This window comes from Paroedura picta, chromosome 18 (assembly GCF_049243985.1).
Source record: "Paroedura picta isolate Pp20150507F chromosome 18, Ppicta_v3.0, whole genome shotgun sequence".
NCBI classification, from domain to species: Eukaryota; Metazoa; Chordata; class Lepidosauria; order Squamata; family Gekkonidae; genus Paroedura; species Paroedura picta.
Genome location: NC_135386.1, coordinates 8559748 through 8586217, shown reverse-complemented (window position 1 = coordinate 8586217; position 26470 = coordinate 8559748). Strand labels below are relative to the sequence as shown.

The 26470-nt window shown below is 49.3% G+C and overlaps 3 protein-coding genes across 4 annotated transcripts in view; 1 reads left to right on the top strand and 2 right to left on the bottom strand.

Annotated features, from left to right (window-relative positions):
* Positions 1 to 7511, top strand: part of USP8 (ubiquitin specific peptidase 8) — a 31722-nt gene extending 24211 nt beyond the window's left edge. For both annotated transcript variants that reach the window (XM_077317657.1, XM_077317658.1), the window contains 6 exons: positions 325 to 537; positions 1514 to 1724; positions 3785 to 4021; positions 4780 to 4922; positions 5545 to 5677; positions 6585 to 7511. In XM_077317657.1, coding sequence (XP_077173772.1) covers positions 325 to 537; positions 1514 to 1724; positions 3785 to 4021; positions 4780 to 4922; positions 5545 to 5677; positions 6585 to 6770 — 1123 coding nt within the window. In that variant the 3' untranslated portion in view covers positions 6771 to 7511. The remainder of the gene's footprint in view (positions 1 to 324; positions 538 to 1513; positions 1725 to 3784; positions 4022 to 4779; positions 4923 to 5544; positions 5678 to 6584) is intronic.
* A 1100-nt stretch (positions 7512 to 8611) lies between these two features.
* Positions 8612 to 17608, bottom strand: USP50 (ubiquitin specific peptidase 50). Its single transcript, XM_077317660.1, has 7 exons — positions 17344 to 17608; positions 15062 to 15262; positions 12899 to 13094; positions 11395 to 11601; positions 10882 to 11024; positions 10528 to 10660; positions 8612 to 9056 (listed from the first exon to the last, which is right to left on the bottom strand). The coding sequence occupies exons 1-7, from the start codon at positions 17394 to 17396 to the stop codon at positions 8874 to 8876; spliced, it is 1116 nt and encodes a 371-aa protein (XP_077173775.1). The 5' UTR covers positions 17397 to 17608; the 3' UTR covers positions 8612 to 8873.
* Positions 17609 to 18495: 887 nt separating this feature from the next.
* TRPM7 (transient receptor potential cation channel subfamily M member 7) overlaps positions 18496 to 26470 on the bottom strand; it is a 68738-nt gene continuing 60763 nt past the window's right edge. The window contains 6 exon segments of the mRNA XM_077317656.1: positions 18496 to 20461; positions 21762 to 21868; positions 22266 to 22317; positions 23769 to 23974; positions 24409 to 24491; positions 25359 to 25642. Of these exon segments, the coding sequence (XP_077173771.1) occupies positions 20331 to 20461; positions 21762 to 21868; positions 22266 to 22317; positions 23769 to 23974; positions 24409 to 24491; positions 25359 to 25642 (863 nt within the window). The 3' untranslated portion in view covers positions 18496 to 20330.

The following is a 26470-nucleotide window of genomic DNA, read 5'->3' as shown; positions in this document are numbered from 1 at the left end:
CTGTTAATCATGAGAATAAGTACGTGGCCCCCATGAAGGATCATAAAGGCTTGGTTTAGGGCAGGGGCTCATGGGAATTGTAGTCCATGGCCATCTGGAGAGCCAGCTTGCCCATCCCTGGTTTAGAGTTTCTGAGAAACATAGAATCTGTGAACCACCAAGCATAACATTTCGGGCAGAATAAGACCTCAGCCATTGCTGCCTCATAGCTATCGATAAGGCTGTGTTATTTGAACCAGTCAAAACCACTTGCCTAAAAAGGGAATAAATGTCTTTAAAAAAACCGGAAACGTCACTTGTTTCACGGCTGCCTCTTTCTTACAGACCCGCCAGCTACACGAAAGCCGAAATCTCGAGGCTTTCCGCTTCTCAGATTCGGAATCTCAACCCCGTTTTCGGAGGCCAGGGACCAGCCCTCACAGGCCTTCGGAATTTAGGGAACACCTGCTACATGAACTCCGTCTTACAGTGTCTTTGCAACACTCCACATCTGGCCGACTATTTCAACAGAAACTTCTATCAGGATGATATCAACAGGTAACGGGGCTCTTCCTGGCCAGCAGCATTATTTAGTCTGCATTTGAGTCCGAAGCGTGCTTTATTTATTTTTTCCGGAACGCCACCGCATCTTGAGTGGAACTGGCATGTTTTAAAGTGATAATGGTGTCTTTAGTGACAATTCCTTCAGGAGGTAAGTCTGGGGTTGACCAAGCCAGCGGGAAGTCTGGTCCTTTGACCTTCTTGGAACTTCTCGGAAATGAGCACCCAGCATGAAAATCCTTGGCCAGTACTTGGATGAGAGGCCTCCAAGGGAATTCATGGCGGGCAATTGGGGAACCATCTCTGTTGGCCTCTAGCCTTTTCAAAACCTACAGGGTCAATGTAGGTCACCTGCAGCTTGACGCCACTTTCCTGCACCACAAGATGACTGAGGAACAGTCCTTAGACTATTTAGAGCAGGGGTAGTCAAACTGCGGCCCTCCAGATGTCCATGGACTACAATTCCCAGGAGCCCCTGCCAGCATTCGCTGGCGGGATGTTCAGTTCTCTGGCACGATGCTTCCTAACTGCATCCTTAGATAATTTCAAAAACAATTCCATAGGAATAGGCTAGCTTGGTTGAGGCTCCCAGTGTCCTGATACAGAACAACAATCATGATTATCTCCACTTAGATGAGCGAAGGCCACAGATTTTTCACACCATGCTGTCCCTATCCTCGAGTTACACCCTTCTAAGCCTTCCAAAGACTCAGGTGAGCTGTCTGTCTCCTGAGTCTTTCGAAGACATAGAAAGGGGTAACTCTGCTTGAGACCACTCCATGGCTGAGGAGCGATTGCAGGGTTGTGCCTGGAAAAGACCCACTTAAAAATGCTTCAAACACTTTGTAAGTTGCAAGCTTCTTACTGAGTGCTGCTTTTGCAGAGACAGCCTGGAAGCGACATCACTTTTCATTCCAGGTTTTTCATTTTCTTCCACTTGGCGACCATTTCAAATCTTTTATGCTTTCTGCAGATCCAACCTCCTGGGGCACAAGGGTGAGGTGGCGGAAGAGTTCGGCATTATCATGAAGGCTCTCTGGACTGGTCAGTACAGATACATCAGCCCCAAAGATTTTAAAGGCACCATTGGGAAGATCAACGATCAGTTTGCAGGGTACAGTCAGCAAGACTCTCAAGAGCTGCTCCTGTTCTTAATGGACTGTCTCCACGAAGACTTAAATAAAGTAAGTCATATTCTTGTCAACATTCCGCACATAACATTTACCAGCGTACCGTTATAAAACAGGGGTGTGAAATTTCACGCTTTGTCCGTTCCACCTTTCTCAGATGCTGGATGTGCGAGCAATTTGCCCAACTTGTACTTTGGCTGTTTTAAAAGCTGTGTTTTTGAAATGGTTGTGTTTTAAAGCCCGTTCCACTCTTAGGCTCTCGGGCCATTTGAGCCTTCAAAACAATGTGAAACAAAACGCGCAACTATGAAAACAACACTCAGAACTTGCATGCATTTCGTTGACTGTCACCAGCAGAGGCTGCAGCCGTTCCCACTGTGTTCCACTCCAACCTTAGACCCTGATGCTTTTGCTCTATAGGAAGATAATATTTCTGTGAGGACAGAAAAGAGCCCCGTTTTGGGGGGTCCCAATACAGGAAAAGATTCCTTTGAGTGCTTTATTTAGCCATTCCGTTTTCATGAGACGTGAGAGGGGCTGTGGTCAAAAGGTAGAGAAAAATTTGCGAAGAGCTGGTCTCGCTGATTAGAAATGGAGTCTCCCCATGCACGATAAGGTAGCCTTGTCCAGTCCATTGTGATAAGAGTGGTTGCTGTCTTGTGGGGAACCTCTGCAGACTGTTGGATGGGCTGCAGTCAGACAAGGGGGGGGGGTCCTTTGCAGCTCAGTGTTCGTGTTCTCAAAAAGCAGTTGTGCCTCTAAACCAGGAACTGGGCCCCAAGCTTCCAAAGTCCCTTAAGGATGCCTACCGTTCACCTTTGGCCCTTGTATGTGTAAATGGGCCACCTTTCAATTCTGGCCCATCACATCAGGGACGCCTCCTGTTCTAGCTCCTTTGAATTTGGCGGGTCGGGGGCTGGTTTGGTTCACTTGACGTAGCTAAACATGGAAATCATTTTTGCCTGGCCTTTGAAAGATCCGCTTTTCAGTCTCTCCTTCCTCCTCCTGTTTTTACAAATTCTCTGATGCCTCTTAGAGAGTAAGTAAACAAAACCTTCATTGTTCGTTCATCTCGTGTCTAGTGCGTAGGGGTTTTTAATGTGTTTGGCCATTTCACTGCTGCATGCCAGTTTGACCCCCCCTTCTCAGCCATAGTATTATCAATTAGTAATATTAATGTTATAGTTATTTATATGTATGGTTTCTTGCATAGTTCTCAATTTCTCAGCCTTCAGGGAGGGCGGTTTATAAATGTGTATAAGTGAATAAACAAACAAACAAATAGGTAGTTTCCCAAAGTAGCGTGTAGCAATTTGCAGTCTGTTCCACATAATATATTTCTGGTAAGGTCTTGGGAGAGGAGCTGGTCTCATGGCTTAAAAGCCACTCAGAACTTAACGCCCATTCAGGGTGGCTGTCCCGCCCCTGTGTGTCTCCTCCTCCTCCAACCAGCTTGCCTGTCTGTCCAGCGGCCAGCCAATCACCTTCCATCCCCCATCCCTGACCACCCCCTCCTCCTTCCACTTCCCTCCGAGGCTCGGAGGCTGCAGATCCCTGCTGCGTGAGAGCTCCCCCTGCTGGTGAGTTCCCCAACAGCTGCCTGCAGCCTTTCCTGGAAGAAGGCCAGGCTGCTTCCTGTTCTCTGCCTGGCTTCAGTGACGGGAAGAGGGTTTCCTATCCGTAGAGCCTGGGATAAATCACGGCTTTTGTGGAATTGCTAAATCCCCATTCATAAACAGCAGTGGTATCCCGCTGGATAGCAGAGGAGAAAACTTTGCTGATACGGGAGTTTAGCTGGTTCGCAGGACTTCCAGGCAGGGGAGGGCCCTGCAGCAAACCCCTGGGCAGCTCTCATTAATTTGGTCTTCACCTGCACGGTGTTTGCCACTGCCGTGTGTGAGATTTGACTCCAAAAGTTCTGCTTTCTTCAAAGCCCCTGCCTGGAGGAGGGGAAGAGCTTGTTGACATAGCAGGAGGATCAAAGTTTGTGTGTCTGTGTGCGCCTGCGTGTGGCATGTTCCTTCCACCTTTCCGTCCACGGTTTCATTCTTGTCCGTGAAGCTGTCCCGCGGTTCAGGCACCCTCCCTCGTGTTCACTTCCCCCTCCCTCCCAGGCTGACAACCGAAAGCGCTACAAGGAGGAGAACAACGATCACCTGGACGACTTCAAGGCGGCCGAGCTGGCGTGGCACAAGCACAAGCAGCTCAACGAGTCCATCATCGTCGCCCTCTTCCAAGGCCAGTTCAAATCGGTGGTGCAGTGCCTGACGTGTCACAAGAAGTCCCGGACCTTTGAGGCTTTCATGCACCTGTCCTTGCCCCTCGCCTCCACTAGTAAATGCACGCTACAGGTAAGTCTGGGTCCCACGTAGCTCAGGGACCGCCTTTCGCCCTGGGCCCCCCCGCAGGGCTTTACGCTCTGTGGGCACTAAGTTATTGGTCTTTCCCGGCCCTAGGGAGGCACGCCTGGCCTCAACCAGCCTTTTTGGTCCCGGCCCCTACTTGAGAGCCAGTTTGGTGTAGTGGTTAGGAGTGCGGACTTCTAATCTGGCATGCCGGGTTCGATTCTGCGCTCCCCCACATGCAGCCAGCTGGGTGACCTTGGGCTCGCCACAGCACTGATAAAACTGTTCTGACCGGGCAGTGATATCAGGGCTCTCTCAGCCTCACCCACCCCACAGGGTGTCTGTTGTGGGGAGAGGAATGGGAAGGCAACTGTAAGCCGCTTTGAGCCTCCTTTGGGTAGGGAAAAGCTGCATATAAAAACCAACTCTTCTTCTCTCTCCTCTCTCCTCTCTCCTTCCTCCCTCCTCCCTCCTCTCTCCTTCCTCCCTCCTTCCTCCTCCTTCTCCTTCTCCTTCTCCTTCTTCTGGTGGGATGAGCTCCCGGAGGAGCTGCGGGCTCTGCAGGAGCTTTCAGCTTTCGGATGGGCACCCCAGTGTTAAGAGCATAAGCACCCGTCGTGTGATCTGTGCTTCCTCCTCCCACTCCTGTACTCGATTTTGGGAGGTTGTAGACCCCGATGTTTTTAAAATGTTTTCGGAGTCTGTTTTGTATGTGGATGAATGTCTGGCATTTTAACACGAACAATTGTGCTTTCCCCCGTTAGGAATGCCTTAAATTATTCTCCAAAGAAGAAAAATTGACAGACAACAACAGGTTTTACTGCAGCCACTGCAAGACTCGGAGAGATTCTTTGAAAAAGATTGAGATCTGGAAGCTGCCTCCTGTCCTTTTAGTGCACTTGAAGAGGTAAGGCTGGAGCACAGATCAGTTTGGAAACATCACGTGCCGGTTCTCGCCTTTCTGAAAATACCGGGAAGTCGAAGAAAAGGAAGCACTGCATTCAGATACGTCATTTGCCTCTTGTGCGTTGGTCCTCCCTGTGTGAAATCAGTATAGGACTGTGGACAGTGGCTCTCCAGATGTCCATGGACTACAGTGACCATGAGCCCCTGCCAATTGGCCATGCTGGCATCAGGGGTCATGGTAAACGTAGTCCATAGACATCTGGAGAACCACCATTTGGCCACCCCTGGGAAAGGACGTTACCTGAGAGGGCCTTGTATTCTCCAGGCAAGGAGCAGTATTTGAAAGGTGAAGATTGCAGTCTGAATTTAGAGGGGGAAATACCTTTCAAAATACCTCTTCTTCAGGCTGGGTGACTTAGCTTCTGTTTATGAAAAGAACACATTTTGGAGAGGGAATATTCTGACGATTACCGTGACATAAATGTGCACCTAGAAGGACTGTTTTTGGGTGGCAGCAGAATAGTTTGTTATTTAAGGTACCTTCTCTCCATGAGGGTTTTGTTGTTGTTACTTTTCACTAGTCTCCTGTTTAGTGAATCCGATTCCTTTTTGGCCCTCCCCAGATTTTCCTACGATGGGCGATGGAAGCAAAAGCTACAGACATCTGTCGATTTCCCTCTGGAAAGCCTTGACCTTCAGCAATACGTGATTGGTCCAAAGAGCAACTTGAGGAGATACAACCTGTTTGCAGTCTCCGTAAGTGACGCCTGGCACCTTTGCACCTTGCAAAATACGATCCGAGGCTTATAACACTAATAGAGATGATCTCCAAATTCCATTTTTATGTTTGGTGGCTTGTTCTCAGCTGAAGCTTATTTTTTATATCACTTTGGAGGGCCTTCATTTTCTTGTTGGTTAGTTCTTGTGGGGGCTTCTCTCCTCTCCCTTTTGCACGTACCTTGTCTGCTTGTGGAGCCATCCAAGTGAGGAACTGCAAAGATGTAGCATAGGATGCTTTGGGCTGATCCTGCATTGAGCAGGGGGTTGGACTAGATGGCCTGTATGGCCCCTTCCAACTCTATGATTCTATGATTCTATGACTAGATGGCCTGTATGGCCCCTTCCAACTCTATGATTCTGTGATTCTATGAGCAGGGGTTGGACTAGATGGCCTGTCTGACCCCTTCCAACTCTATGATTCTATGACTAGATGACCTGTATGGCCCCTTCCAACTCTATGATTCTATGATTCTATGACTAGATGGCCTGTATGGCCCCTTCCAACTCTGTGATTCTGTGAACCCCTCACACCCGGCTGCTTCATTCATATAAACCAGAGGTGGCCAAACTGACTCTCCAGATGTCCACGGCCTACAATTCCCACAAGCCCCTGGGGCTGGCATGGGCTCCTGGGAATTGTAGTCCATGGGCACCTGGAGAGTCACAGTTTGGCCACCCCTGCTATATACACTGTTTTGTTTTCCTTTTTCATTGCAGCTTGAACATATCACCTCTGTAGAGCTTTGGGCAGAGGCAATCTTCTAACCGTTAAAATCTCTGACTCGGTTTTTCTCCTTTACAGAAGTTAGTTTGCATTCTGGGCGTTCAGGCCAACTAGAAAGAACCCTTTTGACTCCCTAAGCTTCCTCCTTATTCCCCTTAGAATCACTACGGAGGGCTGGACGGGGGTCACTACACGGCGTACTGCAAAAACGCCGCCAAGCAGCGATGGAACAAGTTCGATGACCACGAAGTCTCCGACATCTCCTCCTCGTCCGTGAAGTCCTCCGCTGCTTACATCCTGTTTTATACTTCTTTCGAACAGAGAGCATCTGACCTAGCCACATAAAGCTACGTTACCAGAGAAGGTTGGTCTCTGTCTCTCTTTTCCCGAAAATAGATGCACCAGAATGCACGGAGCCACGCCACGCATAAGGCCGCCGGCTGAGTCAGGAGACAGCTGCAGCGTTTTCTCCAGTAAGGCCCTCTTTCCTGTTAGCGCCGTCGCTTAGCGTCCGAAAAGCCCAGCGGTGACCGAGGCTGTTTACTACTAAACGATTTCAGAAGTATTATTTTGTAATGCTGTTCCAAAAACGATAGATTTAGCTTTGCCGTTCTAAAGCCATTTAACGTACAGGGTTGGTGCGATGTCCCCCGAAACCCAAAGCATATCTTTTTGATTTTTCTCTCTCTCTTTCTCCGCGTTTAGTGGCCTTGTCACCCTTCTAACCTTAAAAGCTTGATTCTACTGTGAATCTCTTAGAAAGGATGTAAACAGATAGGAATGTAACGTGTATATATCGATTGCAAACTTGCACAGCCAGGCCGGTTGTATATAAGAGGTAGGCGGTCCTTTGGTCAGCATTACTAGAGCGGGGAAGGGATTGCTCATTTTATTTTGTGTTCTCGGAAGAACTTAAATTGCGTACAGGCAGGGGAGGTCAGAATGCTATTTTTCTGTTGGGCTTTTATCAGTCTGTGCACACGCACTTGTGTATTCTTGGAGAACTGAGATGACTTTTCCTTTTTAGTATTTAATATAAGAGTTTCATTTATTCACGCATTAAAACCTCGAGAAAATTATTTGAAAGTAGACTCTTAAACGTCTGTTTATTTTGGACTGAGGAGCGTGCCTGTAAAGGGAGTCTTGCACGGCGGAGAAGGGTTGGAACAAGCCTCGGAGGGGGTTTTTGAGTAACCAACGGCCAGGATGGTTAAGCCAGATGAGGGTAGAGCTGCCTTTTTCAACCCCCAGAAGCATTCTCCAGGCTTTGAGAAACCTGAGAAGTGGCGCCATCATGCAGAATAGGGTTGGGAAGCAGAGCTGTGGACACGCCCACCCCAGGCCCCTCCCCTTCCCACCCCCTCCAGGCCCACCATTGGGGGGGGGCGGATCAGCATGGCCATAAGGTAAAGGTATCCCCTGTGCAAGCACCGAGTCATGTCTGACCCTTGGGGTGACGCCCTCTAGCGTTTTCATGGCAGACTCAATACGGGGTGGTTTGCCAGTGCCTTCCCCAGTTATTACCGTTTATCCCCCAGCAAGCAAGCTGGGTACTCATTTTACCAACCTCGGAAGGATGGAAGGCTGAGTCGACCTTGAGCCGGCTGCTGGGATTGAACTCCCAGCCCCATGGGCAAAGCTTTCAGACGGCTGCCTTACCACTCTGCGCCACAAGAGGCTCCAGCATGGCCATATCACCCGATAAATGTTTAACAAATTTGAAAAATATATTTAACTCCCATCTGTTTGAGAAACGCTTCCGGGGCCGTCAAGAAACCCCAAGGTCTCATGAAACCCTGGTTAAGCGTTGATGGCCGTCCTGCCCCACCCTGATCACCCTTGCAGCTACCTGGAGAGGCAGAGGCTAGATGGGAGCCCAGGTCAAGAGCCCCACTCCCACTCCTTTCACAGGATGTCAATAATTAAACCTCCACCCCCACCAACTGATTTATTGAGGCCAATTTGACAACCCTCCAAAAAGGGACTTTTGTAACCCCCTTTTAAAGAGAGAGGTTAGCAGCGCCAGGCTCTCACTGACCATACATCTGTATTAAAAGATGACTTCTAACCTCTGCCTTAGTCCAGTTTTCGGCCTCCAGGTTTTGCTGTAGGTAAGCTACTAAAAATGCATATATCTATATAGTTCATCTCGGCTTCTGTCGGAATAAAAACCAACTCTTCCACTGTGCTTGTCCAGGAACCGTTTATTTAACTGGGACTAGGCTACGTCAGTTAGCAAAAACGTGTTCACCTGCGGCACGTGTCACTTGACTGCAGAAGACAGCCGTGGGCAGGTGTCTGATCGACTTTCTTACAGTCAGAAAGCAGCGAGAGGGACGCGGACGGCTGGGCTTCGAACGATCGCTCCGAACCCGACTTGCCAGGCGTCCGCACGCTCACGCTAACCGTGTCGCTGCTTCGTACTTGTTCCGTCCGTCCTTAACGCATTTAGTTTTTCACCGGCGCTGAGAAACTTTGGTTGCTGTAGAACAGGAGGTAAGCTGCCGGGGTCTGGAGAGCCGATTCTGGGATCGCGCTGATCTGGGAGTCGTCGAAAGTGTACCAGTTCTGGGAGACGGTGTTTTTGCAGAATGCTGTGTAGTGGCCGCCGTCCAGATCTCCAAAGTGGTTCTGCCACAAACCAGAGCAGTAAATCAAAGCTCTGTGAGAGCAGGCACTTTGTGGCCAGCATCACAATTAACGGGGTTAGGATATGCTCAGAGGGCTTCAGAAATACAAGTCACAGCAAAAATCTAAACGTTCAGCCAGGAATATGCAGACTGCAGCTTCGTAAACAGGGAGCAGAGATTTCAGGCAGCAGTCTGAGCGCTTTAGCTTCAGTGGAAAGAAGGCCCTTATATATTTTTTTCATATTCTTTTCAAGAGTTCTTCTCTTATGTTTCCTGTTAAGATTTCCGGGCTGCACACGTGGCCATCTATTTATTTCTAGCTTCACTGTGTCAGTCGCTACCCTAACAGCCTGGACTAGCTCAATCGTCTCAGAGCACAGAAGTGAAGCAGGGTTGAGACGTAAATGGGAAATTTTGGGGTCCTGTCCCTGACCTGGTGGCATGAGCTCCCGGAAGAGCTGAGGGCCTTAACAGAGCTGGTGCAGTTCTGCAGAGCCTGCAACACGGAGGTCTTCCCCTGGGCATTTGGTTGAGGCCAGGCCGTGGAAGATCTGGGGTCCCTCCTTAGGATGCCGGTACATCTAGGCCTCTCCCCCCCTAGGCCAGCAGGGCTCTCTCAACCTCACCCACCTCACAGGGTGTCTGTTGTGGGGAGAGGAAAGGGAAGGTGAAAGTAAGCCGCTCTGAGACTCCTTCGGGTAGAGAAAAGCGGCATATAAGAACCAACTCTTCTTCTTCATCATCATGCTGCCAGGGGTTTATAAATGTATTTTATAATTTTAAGCTGTCATGAGCCAGCCTGGTGGTCAATAAATTAAATAGAAAAAACCACTGAGGAAGAGTCTGCAGAGGAAGGCCTCTTGTTTATCTCATGAAAAACCCATGAGGTGGAACTAGATGGGGGTTACCGTGAGTCTCTCAGTAAAGTTTTCAAGGGGCATCAGAGCAAAATAATTGACAGTCCAGGGCAGAATTACTCCTGCCTAGCCCCCTAGGTTCCAATGGGCTTCAACTGCAGTCATTTAGCATAGGCTTGGACAGTACAACCCTTGTCTACAGTAAAACCATCAGTGTAGAATGACTTGCCTTAGACCACCCAATAAGTTTCTTGGACTTGAGGGTCTTCTTGGGGAGTGGGCAGGTGTGGTTTTCAGGTGATAGGGAAGGATAGTTAAGCATTCCTTCCCTACAGATTCACCTCTGATTTACCTGCAGCTGCTTTATCTTTCAGTTGGGTCTCCGGTGGGGTGGGGGGGGGGGGGAGAAATGGCAGAATTACACACAGAGTTCTTTTATCTGTCCGGACCAGGGGTAGTCAAACTGCGGCCCTCCAGATGTCCATGGACTACAATTCCCAGAAGCCCCTGCCAGCATTCGCTGGCAGGGGCTCCTGGGAATTGTAGTCCATGGACATCTGGAAGGCCGCAGTTTGACTACCCCTGGTCCGGACAGTCCATGTGGGAATTGCTTACCACCACAGCAAATAAGCTGTATTTTGGATTTTTCCGAAAGAGTGGGTAGATATAGGGGGATAGGTCCAAGTTGCTTAGAGGGTAGTAGATATCGGTTTTCAGCTTCTTTTTGTAGCTCCCTTGACAATCAAACCTGAAAATAAAGAAAGGCCTTTTAAAACAATACAGTCTCTTTTTTTTGGGGGGGACGGGACGGACGACTGCTTGCTATGTTGCAAACATCCAAATCGATAGATATAATAAAGGAGGAAGGGGAGGGGGGCGGTTGTGCATATTTCCAGACCCTGAAACTATCTGGAGCCGTGACGAGCTTTGATACAAAGGCGTGACTCATCCGGCAGACAAGCCCCGTACCTCTTCAAGTGAAAGATCACTATCCTGGGTGCCTTGGCGATGCTGGCTTTCACAGCAGCATCTTGCTTTGTCCCGCAGCAGGAGCAGGTGATCTGGTTGTTCCAAGTCAGCATGTCTTGCTGAAAGAAGCACTCCAGGCATTCCTGGGGGCCCGAGAAATCTCCGTGAGGCAGGGAGCCAGCCCCAGTTCCCCTTCCTCGCTTCCGCGCAGCCCCACCTGGGGCCATGCGTCTGCAGGCTAGCCCCAGAGACGACCCAGCGAGCTTATAACAAGGACATTTCAACTTGCAGGAGTGTTTTGCAGCTGCTACTGAGGGCCCTACCGGAAGGAGAGGAGTTGATTTACGGGCACCACGTTTGACCACCCAAAGGAGTCTCAGTGGCTTATAAACATCATCCCACAACAGACTCCCTGTGGGGAAGGTGAGACTGAGAGAGCTCTGAGGAAACTGGAGCTGGCCCAAGGTCACCCAGCTGGATGCACCTTGTTTCTCAGGTAGGGGGGAGCCGTACCTCCAGGGAGCATTCAGTCTCGTAAGGGATCGGGAGAGACAAGACCGTGAAAATCTCGTTTTTGTACGTGGTGGTTTGACATTCCAGGCACATGATGTAGTAGCTGAGGTGTCCTTCAAAGAGCCGGGTGATGATGGAGGACTCCGTGCCGGAAGGCCTGGACTCCCACGCCGTGGACGAGGTGCCCTGGCTTCTCCTCTTGGTCGACTGCAAGGAAGAACAAAGCCACGTCGCCGAATCAAGGCGATTCCCGAAATCAGGAGAAAACCCCCTTCTTCAGTCCTGACAAAAACCCGTCCTCTTAAAAAAAACTTCCCGGTTGGGTCACCGTGTTGGTCTGAAGCAAGAGAAGCAAGTCTGAATCCAAGGACACCTTACGGACCGACGAAGTTTAAATCTGGGAATAAGTTCTTGCGTGCAGGCGTGCGGGTTGGACTTCAAGGTGCCCCTGGGTTCAGACTCCGTTTTCGTCGTGTTCCGGATTCATGTTCCTCACTGGAGTTTCGACATGGCTGACTGTGCCCCCAAACCCGAAGGTCAGTCTGTGAGAGCCCAAGACCCATGGAGTATAGTGAAGACGGAATTAATATGTTGTCACGTGCCATTAACAGTAAGAAAAGAGAACTGTAAAATCAGGGGTAGTCAAACTGTGGCCCTCCAGATGTCCGTGGACTACAATTCCCAGGAGCCCCCTGCCAGCATTTGCTGGCAGGGGGCTCCTGGGAATTGTAGTCCATGGACATCTGGAGGGCCGCAGTTTGACTACCCCTGTATAAAATATAAAGAACAAGGTCCAGGTACTCACCTGAGGTACAGCCACGCATGCACCCCTCCCAAGCCTAAATTGCTTGCAGCTTAAAAGCTCTTGACTAATGTTTCCGCTCTCATTTCTTATAAGCATGGAATCATGCCTTAATTGCTGATTTTGTTTAGATATAGAAAAAGGAAGGAGGAGGAGGAGGAGTTGGTTTTTATCCCCTGCTTTTCATTGCCCGGAGGAGTCTCAAAGCAGTTTACAATCGCCTTCCCTTTCTCTCCCCACAACAGACACCTTGTGAGGTAGATGGGGCTGAGAGAGCTGTGAGAGAGACTACTCTGTGAGAACAGCTGTAACAGGACTGTGACTAGCCCAAGGTCACCCAGCTGACTGTGATCCTGGATGCCTCTACCTATAAAGGCCCAGGGCACAGATGTCACAGGCAAGCTATTTTGCCACCTTCGCCAGGTGCATCAACTAGCTAGCACCTTACCTGTCGCATCCAACCTAGCCCCAATGATTCAGACAACAATCACCTCCAGGCTAGACTACTGTAGCTTGCTCTGTGCAGGGCTGCCCTTGAAGCTGCTCTGAAAACTTCAACACAAGCACGGAAGCCACCGCATAACTATTATCAAGGGTCACAGGTTCTCCCCCACCGATATGCTCAATCCGACTGGGTAAATCACAGCCGCCACGCGTTAATGCAAGGCAGGGATTTGGTGCAGCTTCAAAAACTGCGCTCACCTTCTTGAGAGCTTCGTGCAGTTCATTCAATACGTAAATCAAGAACTCCTGGGCATCTTGCTGGGTCTTCTTGAGAAAAGCAGGATATTGCTCCCCAATGACCAGCCTGAATACCTCTGGGGAGACACAGTCAAAGTCCCCCCGCCACATGTCGTCCATCAGGTAAGCAAAGGCCGTCGCAATCTCTCCATTCTCCCTTGGAGACGAAAAAGGACAGCGTAGAATTAGTTTGGTGGGAGGAAATGGTGGTGGTGAACAAAGCACAGTCCCATGGGCTGCTAGGATAAGGGGGCCGGGCAAGGAACCATTTGCCATGGAAAAATTCTGGAAGTCAGAATCATAGAGTTGGAAGGGGCCATGCAGGCCATCTAGTCCAACCCCCTGCTCAATGTTCATAGAATCATAGAATCATAGAGTTGGAAGGGGCCATACAGGCCATCTAGTCCAACCCCCTGCTCAAAGCAGGATCAGCCCAAAGCATCCTAAAGCATCCAAGAAAAGTGTGCATCCAACCTTTGCTTGAAGTCTGCCAGTGAGGGGGAGCTCACCACCTCCTTAGGCTGCCTATTCCACTGCTGAACTACTCTGACTGTGGAAATTTCCCCCCTGATATCTAGCCTATATCGTTGTACTTGTAGTTTAAACCCATTACTGCGTGTCCTCTCCTCTGCAGCCAATGGGAACAGCATCCTGCCCTCCTCCAAATGACAACCTTTCAAATACTTAAACGAGGGCTATCATGTCCCCTCTCAACCTCCTTTTCTCCAGGCTGAACATTCCCAAGTCCCTCAACCTATCTTCATAGGGCTTGGTCCCCAGATAAGCAACTGGCCTTACATGGCTGGACAACCATCCCCACTTCCCAACCCTGGACTGGAGTTAAAAGACAAAGAGGGCGGGGCAAGATGAATAATTGGCAGCAGGAAGCATGACACGCCATCTTCCCAGCTGGGGGAGTGCAGTACAGTGTTGTAGAACCTCTCTCTTTCCCAGTGTCCCAACAACAAACAAACTGTGAGGTTATGAGGCTCTTCACACCCCACTGCTCATTCGGGATTATGCACCATTCTGCTTTCTGAGAGTGCATTGATGTTACTGCACCATTCCTCACTATTATGGCATGCTCTTTTTGTGGGAGGACAGGAGGGGAGAAATACGTGAGATGTCACAGCACAGTTTGGGAAACTTGGCACAGTTCTAAGACATGTCGTTGGCAGAGGAACTTCCAGAAAAGCGCCTGGAGCGGGGCATGAGGGATCAGCCTCTGGGCTTTTTAAAAGTCAGACGGCAAAGTGCCTGGTGGTTAGCAACTCCGTTGGCCACAACGATGGAGAGAGGTGCATGGAAGGCCCGTTTCCTCTCCAAGAACCCTTGTCTTGGTTATTATCTCAGTAATGCAAATAAAGGCCCATCAATCCACACTGGGGTGGGCCGGTTCTGTGGGGGAAGAGCAGTCTTTTTAACCAGCAGAGGCATCAAATCTCCCTTCAAGGGTTATTTACTTTGAGACCCAGCTTTTATTTATATATTTGTCCACGCATCCTATTGACTTTACGGAGTCCAGTCAAAAATCTAAGAAGCAGGGATCTTACGTAGATTCCTAGAATCATAGAGGGACCATACAGGCCATCTAGTCCAGGGGTAGTCAATGAACATCTGTGGTCCTCCAGATGTTCATGGACTACAATTCCCAAACGCTGGCAGGGGCTCATGGGAATTGTAGTCCACGAACATCTGGAGGACCACAGGTTGACTACCCATGACCATCGTGAAACGTTCTTCAGGCTTTGAGAAACCTCAGAAGTGGAGCAATTGTGCAGAATACGGTTGGGAAGCAGAGCTGTGGACACGCCCACCCCAGGCCCCTCCCCTCCCCACCCCCTCCAGGCCCATCATTGGCCATTGGGGGGGGGGAGGGAATGGGTCAACATGACCATATACGATCATATCACCCAATAGATGTTTAGCAAACATTTGGGAAACCCTTCCAGGGCCGTCAAGAAACCCCAGGGTTTTATGACCCCCTAGTGGAGAAAGCCTGTCCGAGCTGTCTGGCGCGTCATGGAGAACGCGACCCCGAATCCTTTGTCGCTCTCCGAAACGAAGGCATCCTAGACTGAAAAGGTGACGTCTTCCCATCCCAGCCCAGCCCAGTTCACTTACTTGTCCAGGGATGTGATATACTTGCCAGAGAGGAAATACTCCACCAAGGGCGACACGCTGCTGAGGCACTGGATGACGGCGTTCATGTAGCAGGTGTTGCCCAGATTGCGCAGGCCGGTCAGCCCTTGGTACTGTGGGTTGGTCTCCTCCCTCTTCTGGTCCATGGGCTCCTCCAGAGGCTCCAGGGAGAGAGCATCCTTGCTGCGGGTCCAAAGGCAAACCAGCGTCAAACAAGCCCAGTTTTCGTTTGGTCATGCTACGAATAAAACCATCATGTTTCCAGCCTACTATCTCGGCTTCCGATGGGCCTCTGGTGGCGCAGAGGGGTAAGGCAGCAGACATGCAGTCTGAAAGCTCTGCCCATGAGGCTGGGGGTTCGATCCCAGCAGCCGGCTCAAGGTGGACTCAGCCTTCCATCCGAGGTCGGTAAAATGAGTACCCAGCTTGCTGCTGGGGGGTAAACGGTAGAGACTGGGGAAGGCACTGGCAAACCACCCCGTATTGAGTCTGCCATGAAAACGCTAGAGGGCGTCACCCCAAGGATCAGACATGACTCAGTGCTTGCACAGGGGATACCTTTACCTTTATCTCGGTTTCCCTTCCAAAGAATCCTGGCACTTATTCTCAGGAACCTTTGAGCACATCCTTTGTTCAAAGGACAAAGGACCACCTAAGATGGTGAAAGACCCCTTCAGTAGGAGGAACGCTTCAACCTGGCTTGGGGCGGGGGGGAGGGGGTTGGCTACAGGCCAGAGCATTTTCCTCACTGGTGAACTAACCAAGGGAGGAAAAAGCGAGATAAATAAGCTTTATTTATTTTGTTTTTCTATTTTTATACCACCCCCCTTGAACTAGTCAACTTATGGGTGGTCAACTCTACCGGTAACTCTACTGGTAAAGATTTCCAAGCACAACGGGGCAGGGAGAAGGTTGTCTGGGATTTTGTAAGCTGCCTTGAGTCTTGCTTTGAAAAATTTGATTGGAACGGGAATAAGTAAGCTCCTCAAAAGGATCTCAAAAGCAAGCAGGGTGGTCCCAGGTTTGACCTTGGAGACCACCAAGGGTATCCAGGGTTGCTCTGCAGAGACTCAATACTCCTTTATGGGCGTAACAAACATCAAATCGAAGAATAGGTGGCTAAATACCAAAAGATAGATGGTACCGTAGAAATCTAAGCTTGTCCCTTCTGCATTGACCAACAGCAACTGTTTACTCTCCGTATATTCTTTAGCAAGCTGGCTAAGATCCCTCTCACGTAACCTGGGTTTTATAATAAGGAACTTGGACCTGCATCTTGAATTTAAATCAGTCACATAATCCTGAATTGCATCTCGCTGGTCCGAAAAGGCTAATACGCTATGGATGAATGTTTACATCTGTGTAGAGTCGACCTTTCTGATACAGGGACTTGGTGGAACCTTCCCCATGTCTCACATTAGAGAGGAAAGAGTTTACTCTTGCTGGTAAAAAGGCCCTTCTTTATAGAGTTCAGTGAGTATAAATACGCTGGTAGGGGGTTTATTTTATTGCTTCCTTTCTGCGTTGGCAGAAAGTCCCAGATCGGGGGGGGGGGGGAGGCGATGGCAAATCGTCTCTATATATCTGGCCTTGAAACCCCTATGAGGTAGCCATAAGCTGGCTGTGGCATTTTCCACCCTCCAATAAAGATGCAACTAGACTAAGGCGCCTCTTGTGGCGCAGAGTGGTAAGGCAGCCGCCTGAAAGCTTTGCCCATGCGGTTGGGAGTTCGATCCCAGCAGCCGGCTCAAGGTCGACTCAGCCTTCCATCCTTCCGAGGTCGGTAAAATGAGTACCCAGCTTGCTGGGGGGGTAAACGGTAATGACTGGGGAAGGCACTGGCAAACCACCCCGTATTGAGTCTGCCATGAAAACGCTGGAGGGCGTCACCCCAAGGGTCAGACATGACTCGGTGCTTGCACAGGGGATACCTTTACCTTTACCTTTTAGACTAAGGCGACCAGATTTTAACATTGGTAAAGCGGGACACCATTGACGGGAGAGGGGGGGGATTCTTGATTAAAAATTTGTTGCTATATGGAGCAACAAAAAGTTTCATAGAACGCAAAAATAGCATTGTAATAGATATTTTGCCAGGCACCCCCGGATGTCCCTCCAAAAGTGGGACAATCTGGTCACCTTAGACTAGACACATGTTTAGCTCTGCTGCAGGAAACAGAACACATACAGGTGTGTCTCCCCACCTCGCCCCCACCCCTGGAGAGTAAATGGTGATTTAAAAAAATAAAATAAAACGAACTCACAGAAGATAAAATATATTGAAGTCATCAGGCATCTTCGTTGACCTGGAAGCCATGGGCTATCTTGCCAGGAGACAAGGTGAAGTCTTAACGGGGGGTTGGGGGGTACCGGTTTACCTCCGCCTCTTCATTCTGCTGCTTGCTGTCTCCACGGCTTTGTGCAATCGCGCTGCTTCATCTTATTCCCGCTTAAGATTGCCCCGAGCAGATGGGCCTCCTCATGCTTCTCCCCGGTGTTCCAACGTGGATTCTTCGGGCGTCACAAACGGACTTTTCCTACGTCGCCAGGCAATGGGCTTGTGAACAGAAGGCCAAGAAGTTCCAGAACTCCACAATCCGTTTGGAGAAGATGCTCGGGTGACAGACAGGAGGCTGTTCCAACCCTGAAGGAGGAAAACAGCCACTCTCTTCCCTCCAGCATCCAATCAGCTTTGAGAAGGGAGTATTTTATTTGTTTATTATTAAATTTATAGGCCGACACTCTCAGCCCCCAGCCGGCTTGGGGCGGTGTTTACATAATAACGTAGACATAAAACGTAAGACAAGATAAAACCCGCAATGCACAGTGTTGGAGGAAAATGCAGCAGGGATGAGTTCTGATCTGCCCCAGGGAGGGAGCAGTGAGAACTCTCGTTTAAATGTTATTCCTTTCTTATAGCCAGCTGGAGAAAACAAAAAGGACCACTTTGATTAAGTGAATTTTAATGGTTAAGGAAACACAACGGTTAACAATGCATGGTAGCAAAACCGGGTTTATTGTTTTATTTGCCCGTTGTTATATTCAGGTCTGTTCTTGTTTGCAACCTCCATGGCTGTACACAATAATAATCAAAACAGAAAGGTGATTTTGATCGTCTAGCCCTATTTGAACTTTTTACTCATTCAGAAGTTCAGAGACCTGTATTAATTGGCTGCTGAAAAGACCAAGCACATTCAAAGACCTCTTCAACCATCACATATGTGAAGGTTCAAGGGGGTGGCAGGTTACAGCAGATGAGCAATTGGGATGTGAGTGTCCTACACAGTGCAGGGGGTTGGACTAGATGACCCAAGAGGTCCCTTCCCACTCTAGGATTCTATGATTCTACGTCTGAATCCTCCCCCCCCCCCTTTAAAAAAAATTAACCAAGTCAAATAAAGGAAGGAGCTCAGCGGTCTAAACAAGAATAAATTTATTTGGGATTGTTTAAAGATTTATTGATGTACAAAATGTATACAGCTTTTGTATCTTTCATTCACTACACCCTTCCCTCCCCAGCAACATGAAACCACCATTTAAACAGCTATTGTGTTCGTGCCTTATCGTCTGTATCTATGAGATACACTACGGAATTATTTAAAAAAAACAAAACAAAATTACTGAGCTTTACAGTGCCCTTCAATTAAAAATTACAATTAGTACCTATGTAACAAAACGAAAACGCAGTATGAAACTTCCTTCGGACAACAGGCTCTCTCCTTGTTGAATCTTCAACAAAATCTGGGGCAGGTAAATTATCTTTTATTGGCTTAAAGTTGCATTGCAATCTCCCGTACAGGACATAATGTAAATCCATCTGTATTTTCTTTTTTAAATAAGTACCATACATAACATTACATTAAAAGGCATTTTTTCACACAATCTTAAATACAACTAAGGGGCCCTTTGGACATAACATGTCAGATCCAGCTTTTTCTATCGCCATATTCATGTCAGAAGACAGCCAGGAGGAATCTACGCCGGCAACGTTCTTTCTGAGACCCGCGGCAAAGAGCCACACCACGGCAAGGACTGAAGTTACCTGAGAGGCAGGGGAAGGAACTGCACAGTGGCAGCCCCCGCACTGCAAAAAGCAGCATCTCAAAGGACCCCCCACACCCAAAAATGTTCATGTGTACATTCAGCTTTCAGATACTGATTTTTTTTAAGGAGATCTTTGGAAGGCAAAATTTCTGAAGCAGCCGCTGTTGTAACAAAACAAACAAAAAAACCTCTTCCCTAACATGTTTTTTCTTCTTCCTTGTTCTGTATTCTTGACCGGCCTCTATGCTACTTTTGTTCTATACAGTGTGATTATTTCTCCCCCACCCCTCCCCAATCTTCTCTTGCAGCTTGGCTACTCCGCGACAGTGACTTGATAAAAATTAAATGTATTTTTTAAAAAAAAACAACACAACGACAGACGCGCCTTTCCCTACAGGGTTTCTCCTCCCCGTGGGGACTGGCTCCAAGTTTCTGAGGCCGAATCCTGATACAGGAGACGGGGCTCTCTATCTCTTCATGCCTGGGAGATCCCGCCCCTGCAGTTCACCGAACCGGCACCGAGCGTGGGCAGGTCCCCCTAGGAGCACCTGTGTTCCCACGGACCGCATTAAAAAAGAAAGTACATGGCACCGAACCAAGAGAACGCATCTCAAAAGGCACCCTGCAGGAGGGTCGGAGAATCCTTCGGTAGCTGCAGAGCAGGTGAGGAAAGGAGGTGGGGGACGTCTCTTCCGTCGTCCTTGCCAGATGACAGAAACCAGCTGTCATGAAGCCCTGCTGATCTGCCTTAAAACCATCAGATGCACAAAAAAAGTGGGGGGGGAAATCATTTGGTCGAGGGCATATTGCACTACGGAACGGAGGAGAGGGCAAAAAGAACGATCCCCCCCCCTCCAAGGACCAAGTTAAAATTGTCAAGTTACACCTTCAGCTAAAAACGTTTCTTTAAAAAGCTCGCTCATAAATACTTAATTTCATCCAGCCTTTTAAAGAAAAACCACCAGCTTCTCCCTCCACAGGGGGGGGGTTCGAGGATCTCTGCCACGTCTCCCTTGCCCCCCCCCTTTCCAGGTGTGGGCCAGTTCACTGTACCGGAGCCGTCCCAAAAGGCCAATCCGTGCTTGTGTGGTTTCTCACTGCGATGAACTCATTGGTCGAGGCGACCGTGCGGGAAAAGATGGGTGAGAGAACCCAGAGAGGTCTTCCGCGGGCGTTTGGTTTGGAGCCGAAAGAGCTGAGCGTTTCACTACAGCATCAGATGCCTCGAATTCACTGAGCCCAATTCTTTGGTGCAGCTCCCGGGCTGAATGGACAGTTCTGGAGAATCATCTTGAGGCAGCAGGATTTTGTCCGGGGTATAATCATTCCTCTTAAGATCTATCCAGAGGGGGGGGAAAGGCGGGGGGATTATCACAATGGAGCACCACCACCACCTCCCCCCATCACAGGAGAGGGGTGCATGGCTGCCTGAATCTCAACTAGGGTTTTGTACGGTGCCGTCCGAAACGGCCGTTCCAGGGGGAAGCAGCCAGCGCCGGAAGCCGCCGCACACAACCCTAATCTGAACTGTCGCCTCTCCGGCTACTTCTTCCCCCCCGAGTAGCTGGTGCTCCTGCATCTTGCATCCGTACTTTGATATGCTTTTACGCTTTATATACTTTTACATTTATATTTATACTGTTGAGTTTTATTCCAATGCTCCCGGCATCGCCAGCCTGGGTGGCTCACAACGGTTTACACAAAATACAAAAATTAAAACTGCACAATAAAATTTAAAAACAGCCCAATAGCTGCATCGTTTAGAAGAAGAAGAAGAGAAGAAGAGTTGGTTCTTATATCCTGCTTTTCCCTACCTGAAGGAGGCTCAGAGCGGCTTACAGTCACCTTCCCTTTCCTCTCCCCACAACAGACACCCTGTGGGGTGGGTGAGGCTGAGAGAGCCCTGGTATCACTGCTTGGTCAGAACAGTTTTATCAGTGCCATGGCGAGCCCAAGGTCACCCAGCTGGCTGCATGTGGGGGAGCGGGGAATCGAACCTGGCATGCCAGATTAGAAGTCTGCACTCCTAACCACTACACCAAACTGGCTCTCGGTTTACAGAATTAAAGGTAAACAGGTAAACATTGCTACCGACTCCATGATGTCAACCTATGACCAGCAGAGGGGTGGTCCTGGCTTAAGAGGGAGGGGGGGGGGACCAAGATGACATTTCTGTCCATATCCTGGCCTCAAGCAAACGCCTGAGCAACAAGCTCCCTGGAGAACTGAGGGCCCTGAGATCTGGGAGCTCATTCCACTAGGCAGGGGCCAGGACTGAAAAGGCCCTGGCCTGATTGAGGCCTGGCGCACGTCCCTCAAGCCGGGAACAACCAACCTGTTGGTATTCAGAGAGTGGAGTGCTCTCCGATGGGACACAGGCCACCCCAGTGAGATTAGATTAGGGGAAGAGATGCTTACTGGGCCTAGGTCATCCTGTAAGCCGGGGGGGTAGTCAACCTGTGGTCCTCCAGATGTTCACGGACTACAATTCCCATGAGCCCCTGCTGGCAGGGGCTCATGGGAATTGTAGTCCGTGAGCATCTGGAGGACCACAGGTTGACTACCCCAGCTTGTAAGCAACATGGCAGAGTAGGGATTTGAACCTGGGACGTCCGAGTCCTGAGCCTGCTGGCGTTACCTGGGAGCTTCAGCTTCCTGCAGCACGAATTGCAGTGGTGCTTCGCTCTGAAGTTTTTGATGGCGTCTTCTCCTAGGTTCGCCGGCCCAAACACCATATCGCTCGACCTTGGGAAAGAAGGCAGGCGTTTAAAAACTCGGCCGTCAGCCAGCTATGCAAAAGAGCGCATTGCGGCCTTCTACGTCACGCACTATTTCGAGGCGCTCCTGCCTCTTTTCCTGTTACCGGTGAGAAGGAAATTAAGTTATAATCAAGGTAGGCCAGCAGTGGCTGTTCTCAGGGTGAAACACGACTTGCCTTCCTTTCATCAAGCTCAGTTTTAGTGGCTTGACTGAGCTTTGAACCGGCGGGTCAGCTGGCGATCTCATCACCCACCTGCCTCCCAATCACCTGGATCAGGGCTAAAATGGAAAGGCGGGTGACCTTGACGCATGCCACGGGGGCGCGCGGTCTCACGCCTTCTGGGGCCCCCCGGGAAAAAGAAAAAAACCGGGACGCGCTTACCTTTTTTCTCCCGCTTTTATCACAGAGGGGTCTGTCAGGTTTTCACCAACACCTTTGCGAGAAACACAGGAAATGAGAAACGGGCAAGTTAATGATCAGCGGCAGACCTTAACGTTCAGAAACGAATCTAATCTATAAAGGAAGGGCGGTTAACATTGGTCATGGATCATTTGCGGCTCCCCAAGGCATGCGTGTCTGGGGCAGAGCTTTCTAAAGGGCACAGAGGGGGAGAGGTTTTGGGTCCACTCCCTTTCTTTGCGTTTGCGGGTGACGTGCTCATTGCCCCAGCGTGATCACACTTCTGGCCAGCTCAGCAGCTCCTGTCTGTTCACCCACAGAGTTTCTTCATATCTCCTTTTATGAACCCATGATGATGTATATGAAACTGTCATATGCTCAGTTAGACCACATTTCCATCTCGGCCATGCTTGGCCAATACCGACCTGCTAGTGGTCCCTGGTCCTAAGGAGGTATGTCTGGCCTCAACCACGCCCAGGACATTTTTGGAGGGCAACTAAGATGGTGAGGGGTTTGGAGACCAAGCTGTAAAAGGAAAGGTTGAGGGAGCTTGGTCTGTTTAGCCTGGAGAGAAGACAACTAAGAGGTGATATGATAACCATCTTCAGGTACTTGAAGGGCTGTCCTAGAGAAGATGGGGCAGAGTTGTTTTCTGTTGTCCCAGAGGGGCGGATCAGAACCAATGGATTGAAATTAATTCAAGAGAATTCTTGATTAAACCTCCGGAAGAAGACCCTGACAGTCACAGCGGTTCCTCAGTGGAACAGGTTTCCTTGGGAGGTGGTGGGCTCTCCTTCTTTCAATGTTTTTAAGCAGAGGCTAGAGAGCCACCTCACAGAAATGCTGATTCTCTGAAATTAGGCAGACTGTGAATGGATGAGCAGAAGGAATTGTGTAGGTGCTTGGCTCTTGTGATGCTTCGCTGGAATAGGCTGCCTAAGGAGGTGGTGAGCTCCCCCTCACTGGCAGTCTTCAAGCCAAGGTTGGATACACACTTTTCTTGGATGCTTTAGGATGCTTTGGGCTGATCCTGCGTTGAGCAGGGGGTTGGACTAGATGGCCTGTGTGGCCCCTTCCAACTCTATGATTCTATGATTCATTCATTCATTCATTCATTCATTCATCCTGCTTTAGAATGCTTTGGGCTGATCCTGCGTTGAGGAGGGGGTTGGACTAGATGGCCTGCATGGCCCCTTCCAACTCTATGATTCTATGATCCATTCATTCATTCATTCATTCATTCATTCATTCATTCATTCATTCATTCATTCATTCATTCATTCATTCATTCATTCATTCATTCATTCATCCTGCTTTAGGATGCTTTGGGCTGATCCTGCGTTGAGCAGGGGGTTGGACTAGATGGCCTGTATGGCCCCTTCCAACTCTATGATTCTATGATTCATACTGCAGGGGGTTGGACTAGATGACCCTGGAGGTCCCTTCCAACTCCACAATTCTACACCCTTCAAATCCTCTCTTCACCTTGAAGATCCAGAACCAGCAGCTCTCCTCGAGTATACTCATAGGTCCAGTGGCTGAAGGCCAGCATCATCTCTTCCAGCATGTTGGTTGGGATGATCTCGTCCCCGTTGTTGTTATTGTACTTCCTGAATTCCCCCGTCATGCACTCCTCAACGGCAAACCACTGCCCAGCCGAATGGCAATACAAGAGGAATACTTCCAGGAATCTGAGCAGAAAGCACAACACAACTGATCTGAAAACACACAAGTGATCTCCGAAGATGCAAACCTCCCTTTGTATCAACCCCCTCCTCCCCCCAATGCATTTAGCCAAAGAAGTGTTGGCTAATTCACCAGATCTCAATCCGTGCAAACATTAAGCAATATGTCCGATAGGGAAAAATACAAGGAATCATCTCAAAATGGAGCCTAAGACCAAATTGGCCTTTGTAACTTGGGAAACCAGGAAGGCTGATATTCTTCAGCCTCCTGAATCCAAAAAATACGATATTTTTTTTTGAGCTGCGCATCCCTTCGAATACATACGGCTGTGCAAGAGCATGGGAATGCCCTCACTGAAACATCGCTGTCTGGATATTTACAATTCTGGGCTCGAATGACCATTATCGTGGTCTGTTGCTGAAGCATTTATATGACTTACCTGGGGGAATACGGAATTGACTTGGGCTTCATCTGATTGAACGCAAATGTGAGCTTCTGGGCTGCCCTCTGTTGCTGAATTTCCTGAGGGATAAGAAGAGGGAGAACGGCTTGGAGGGGAGACTGATTTACTCTTTGCCACTTGTTCTTCGTTCTCTGAGGTCACCCCTGCTGGGATGACCCTTCCTGGGACTACCCTTCCCTTGGGTTTTGGCACAGAGATGTCTGTGACCACGCAGACACTGGTTCTCAAGTAGCAATTGAGATGTTTTGTTTTGGGGATTTTTTTAATGGAAATCCTGGGGAGTTCTCCCAGTATGTAAAGACCCCTCCCACCCCGATCTGTACATGGCCCCATTGTGGAGATTGTTTCATCCACGCTTAGAAACAGCTGCTCTCACATAATGCAAATCCAGTCCCCTTTGCAACGGGATTTTGCTGTGTGAAATGGCAAAAGCCAGACTCTGACTCAGAAAACCTTTATGGCCATACATGCAGATCTCTGTATGCCAGTAAAGGTTTTCTGAGTCTGGCAAAATCCACTTACAAATGATTGCTGAAGGGAACTGAAAGTGCATTATTCAGCATGTGCTCATACTGCTTGCTTTCCTTCCCAAAGCATATGCACATGATGCGCATGATGCTTGTAGCTCAGTGCGTCCGCTCCATAACTAGGAAGTAGTTTCTACTGAATGGCATCCGTGTGATCATGGGACCCTCGCATGGATGGGGGGAGAGATTTGGGTCTGCGTGGCAAGACTGGCCCTGAAGAAAAGATTAACCCTTGAAGAGACAGAAAGCTGCACCACTGTACGAGCATGAGATGTCTGCAAACACACAGCCAAGAAAAGAACCAGACACGACAATTCCTAGCAGATCTGGTAGAACCTTAAGAGACCAGCCCGCAGACCAATTGTCCCTGATCCCTCCGCTGGCGAGGAAGCCACTTACTCTCAAGCAGAGATGTAACACTGTCTCGTCTTTGTAGATGCTCGACCAAGTATTGATAACTTCAGGCAGGAAAGACTTGATTATGTAGAAGTGGCCCGACTTCAGAATGTCATACTCAGACCAGGTGCAGATAACTTTGAGGGCTCGTCGCAAACCGCCTCCCATCTCCTCCTTGCTTAGGAATTCGATCTTGGCACAAAGGCCCAGCTGAGACCAGGAAGACATGCTGTTGTTCAAGATGGTGGGAGAACTCTCCTCCAGGCGGTACACGGTGACTGGTTCTCCTGGGAGGGCGGAGGAGCAAATATTAGGCGGGGTCGCCCGGGGGCAGGAAGGGTTGCAGTTTGCGATTCACTTATCGGAGCTGTCAGAACGCAATTCTCTTCCCTAGACCAGGGGTAGTCAAGTCAACCTGTGGTCCTCCAGATGTCCATGGACTACAATTCCCATGAGCCCCTGCCGGCAAACGCCAGCAGGGGCTCATGGGAATGGCAGTCCATGAATATCTGGAGGACCACAAGTTGACTACCCCTGCCCTAGACAACATATCCATGGCCGTTTTGTTAATGGGATCTCCTTAGCAGAGATACTGTTTACATGGATGTAGTGCCCCTGACAAGAGGGGCCTCTTGTGGCACAGAATGGTAAGGCAGCCGTCTGAAAGCTTTGCCCATGAGGCTGGGAGTTCGATCCCAGCAGCTGGCTCAAGGTTGACTCAGCCTTCCATCCTTCCGAGGTCAGTAAAATGAGGACCCAGCTTGCTGCTGGGGGGTAAACGGTAATGACTGGGGAAGGCACTGGCCAACCACCCCGTATTGAGTCTGCCATGAAAACGCTGGAGGGCGTCACCCCAAGGGTCACACATGACCCGGTGCTTGCACAGGGGATACCTTTGCCTTTTTAAATGTGAGAGACTCAGCAACTATTATCAAAGTAGCAAAGTTCCTGCTGGCAATTTTAAATGAAAATCTTTTCACCATGGATTTTACACCCGGAACTGTTTGAAATTTTGGTGTTATGCTTTGCAATTTTATACTCTGAATCTGAATTCGAATGGGTGCTTTCTTCGCAATTGATACAAAATACTTTGCCAGAGTGTTTCAGGTCAGTTC

Excerpts from the sequence above, each read along its gene's own strand:
- USP50 (XM_077317660.1), bottom strand. The coding sequence starts at position 17,396 with ATGGCTTCCAGGTCAACGAAGATGCCTGATGACTTCAATATATTTTAT. Across the intron at positions 15,263-17,343 it reads TTCAATATATTTTATCTTCT|CAAGGATGCTCTCTCCCTGG; the intron begins GTGAGTTCGTTT and ends TTGGACCCGCAG. Across the intron at positions 11,602-12,898 it reads TGCACGAAGCTCTCAAGAAG|TCGACCAAGAGGAGAAGCCA; the intron begins GTGAGCGCAGTT and ends TCTTCCTTGCAG.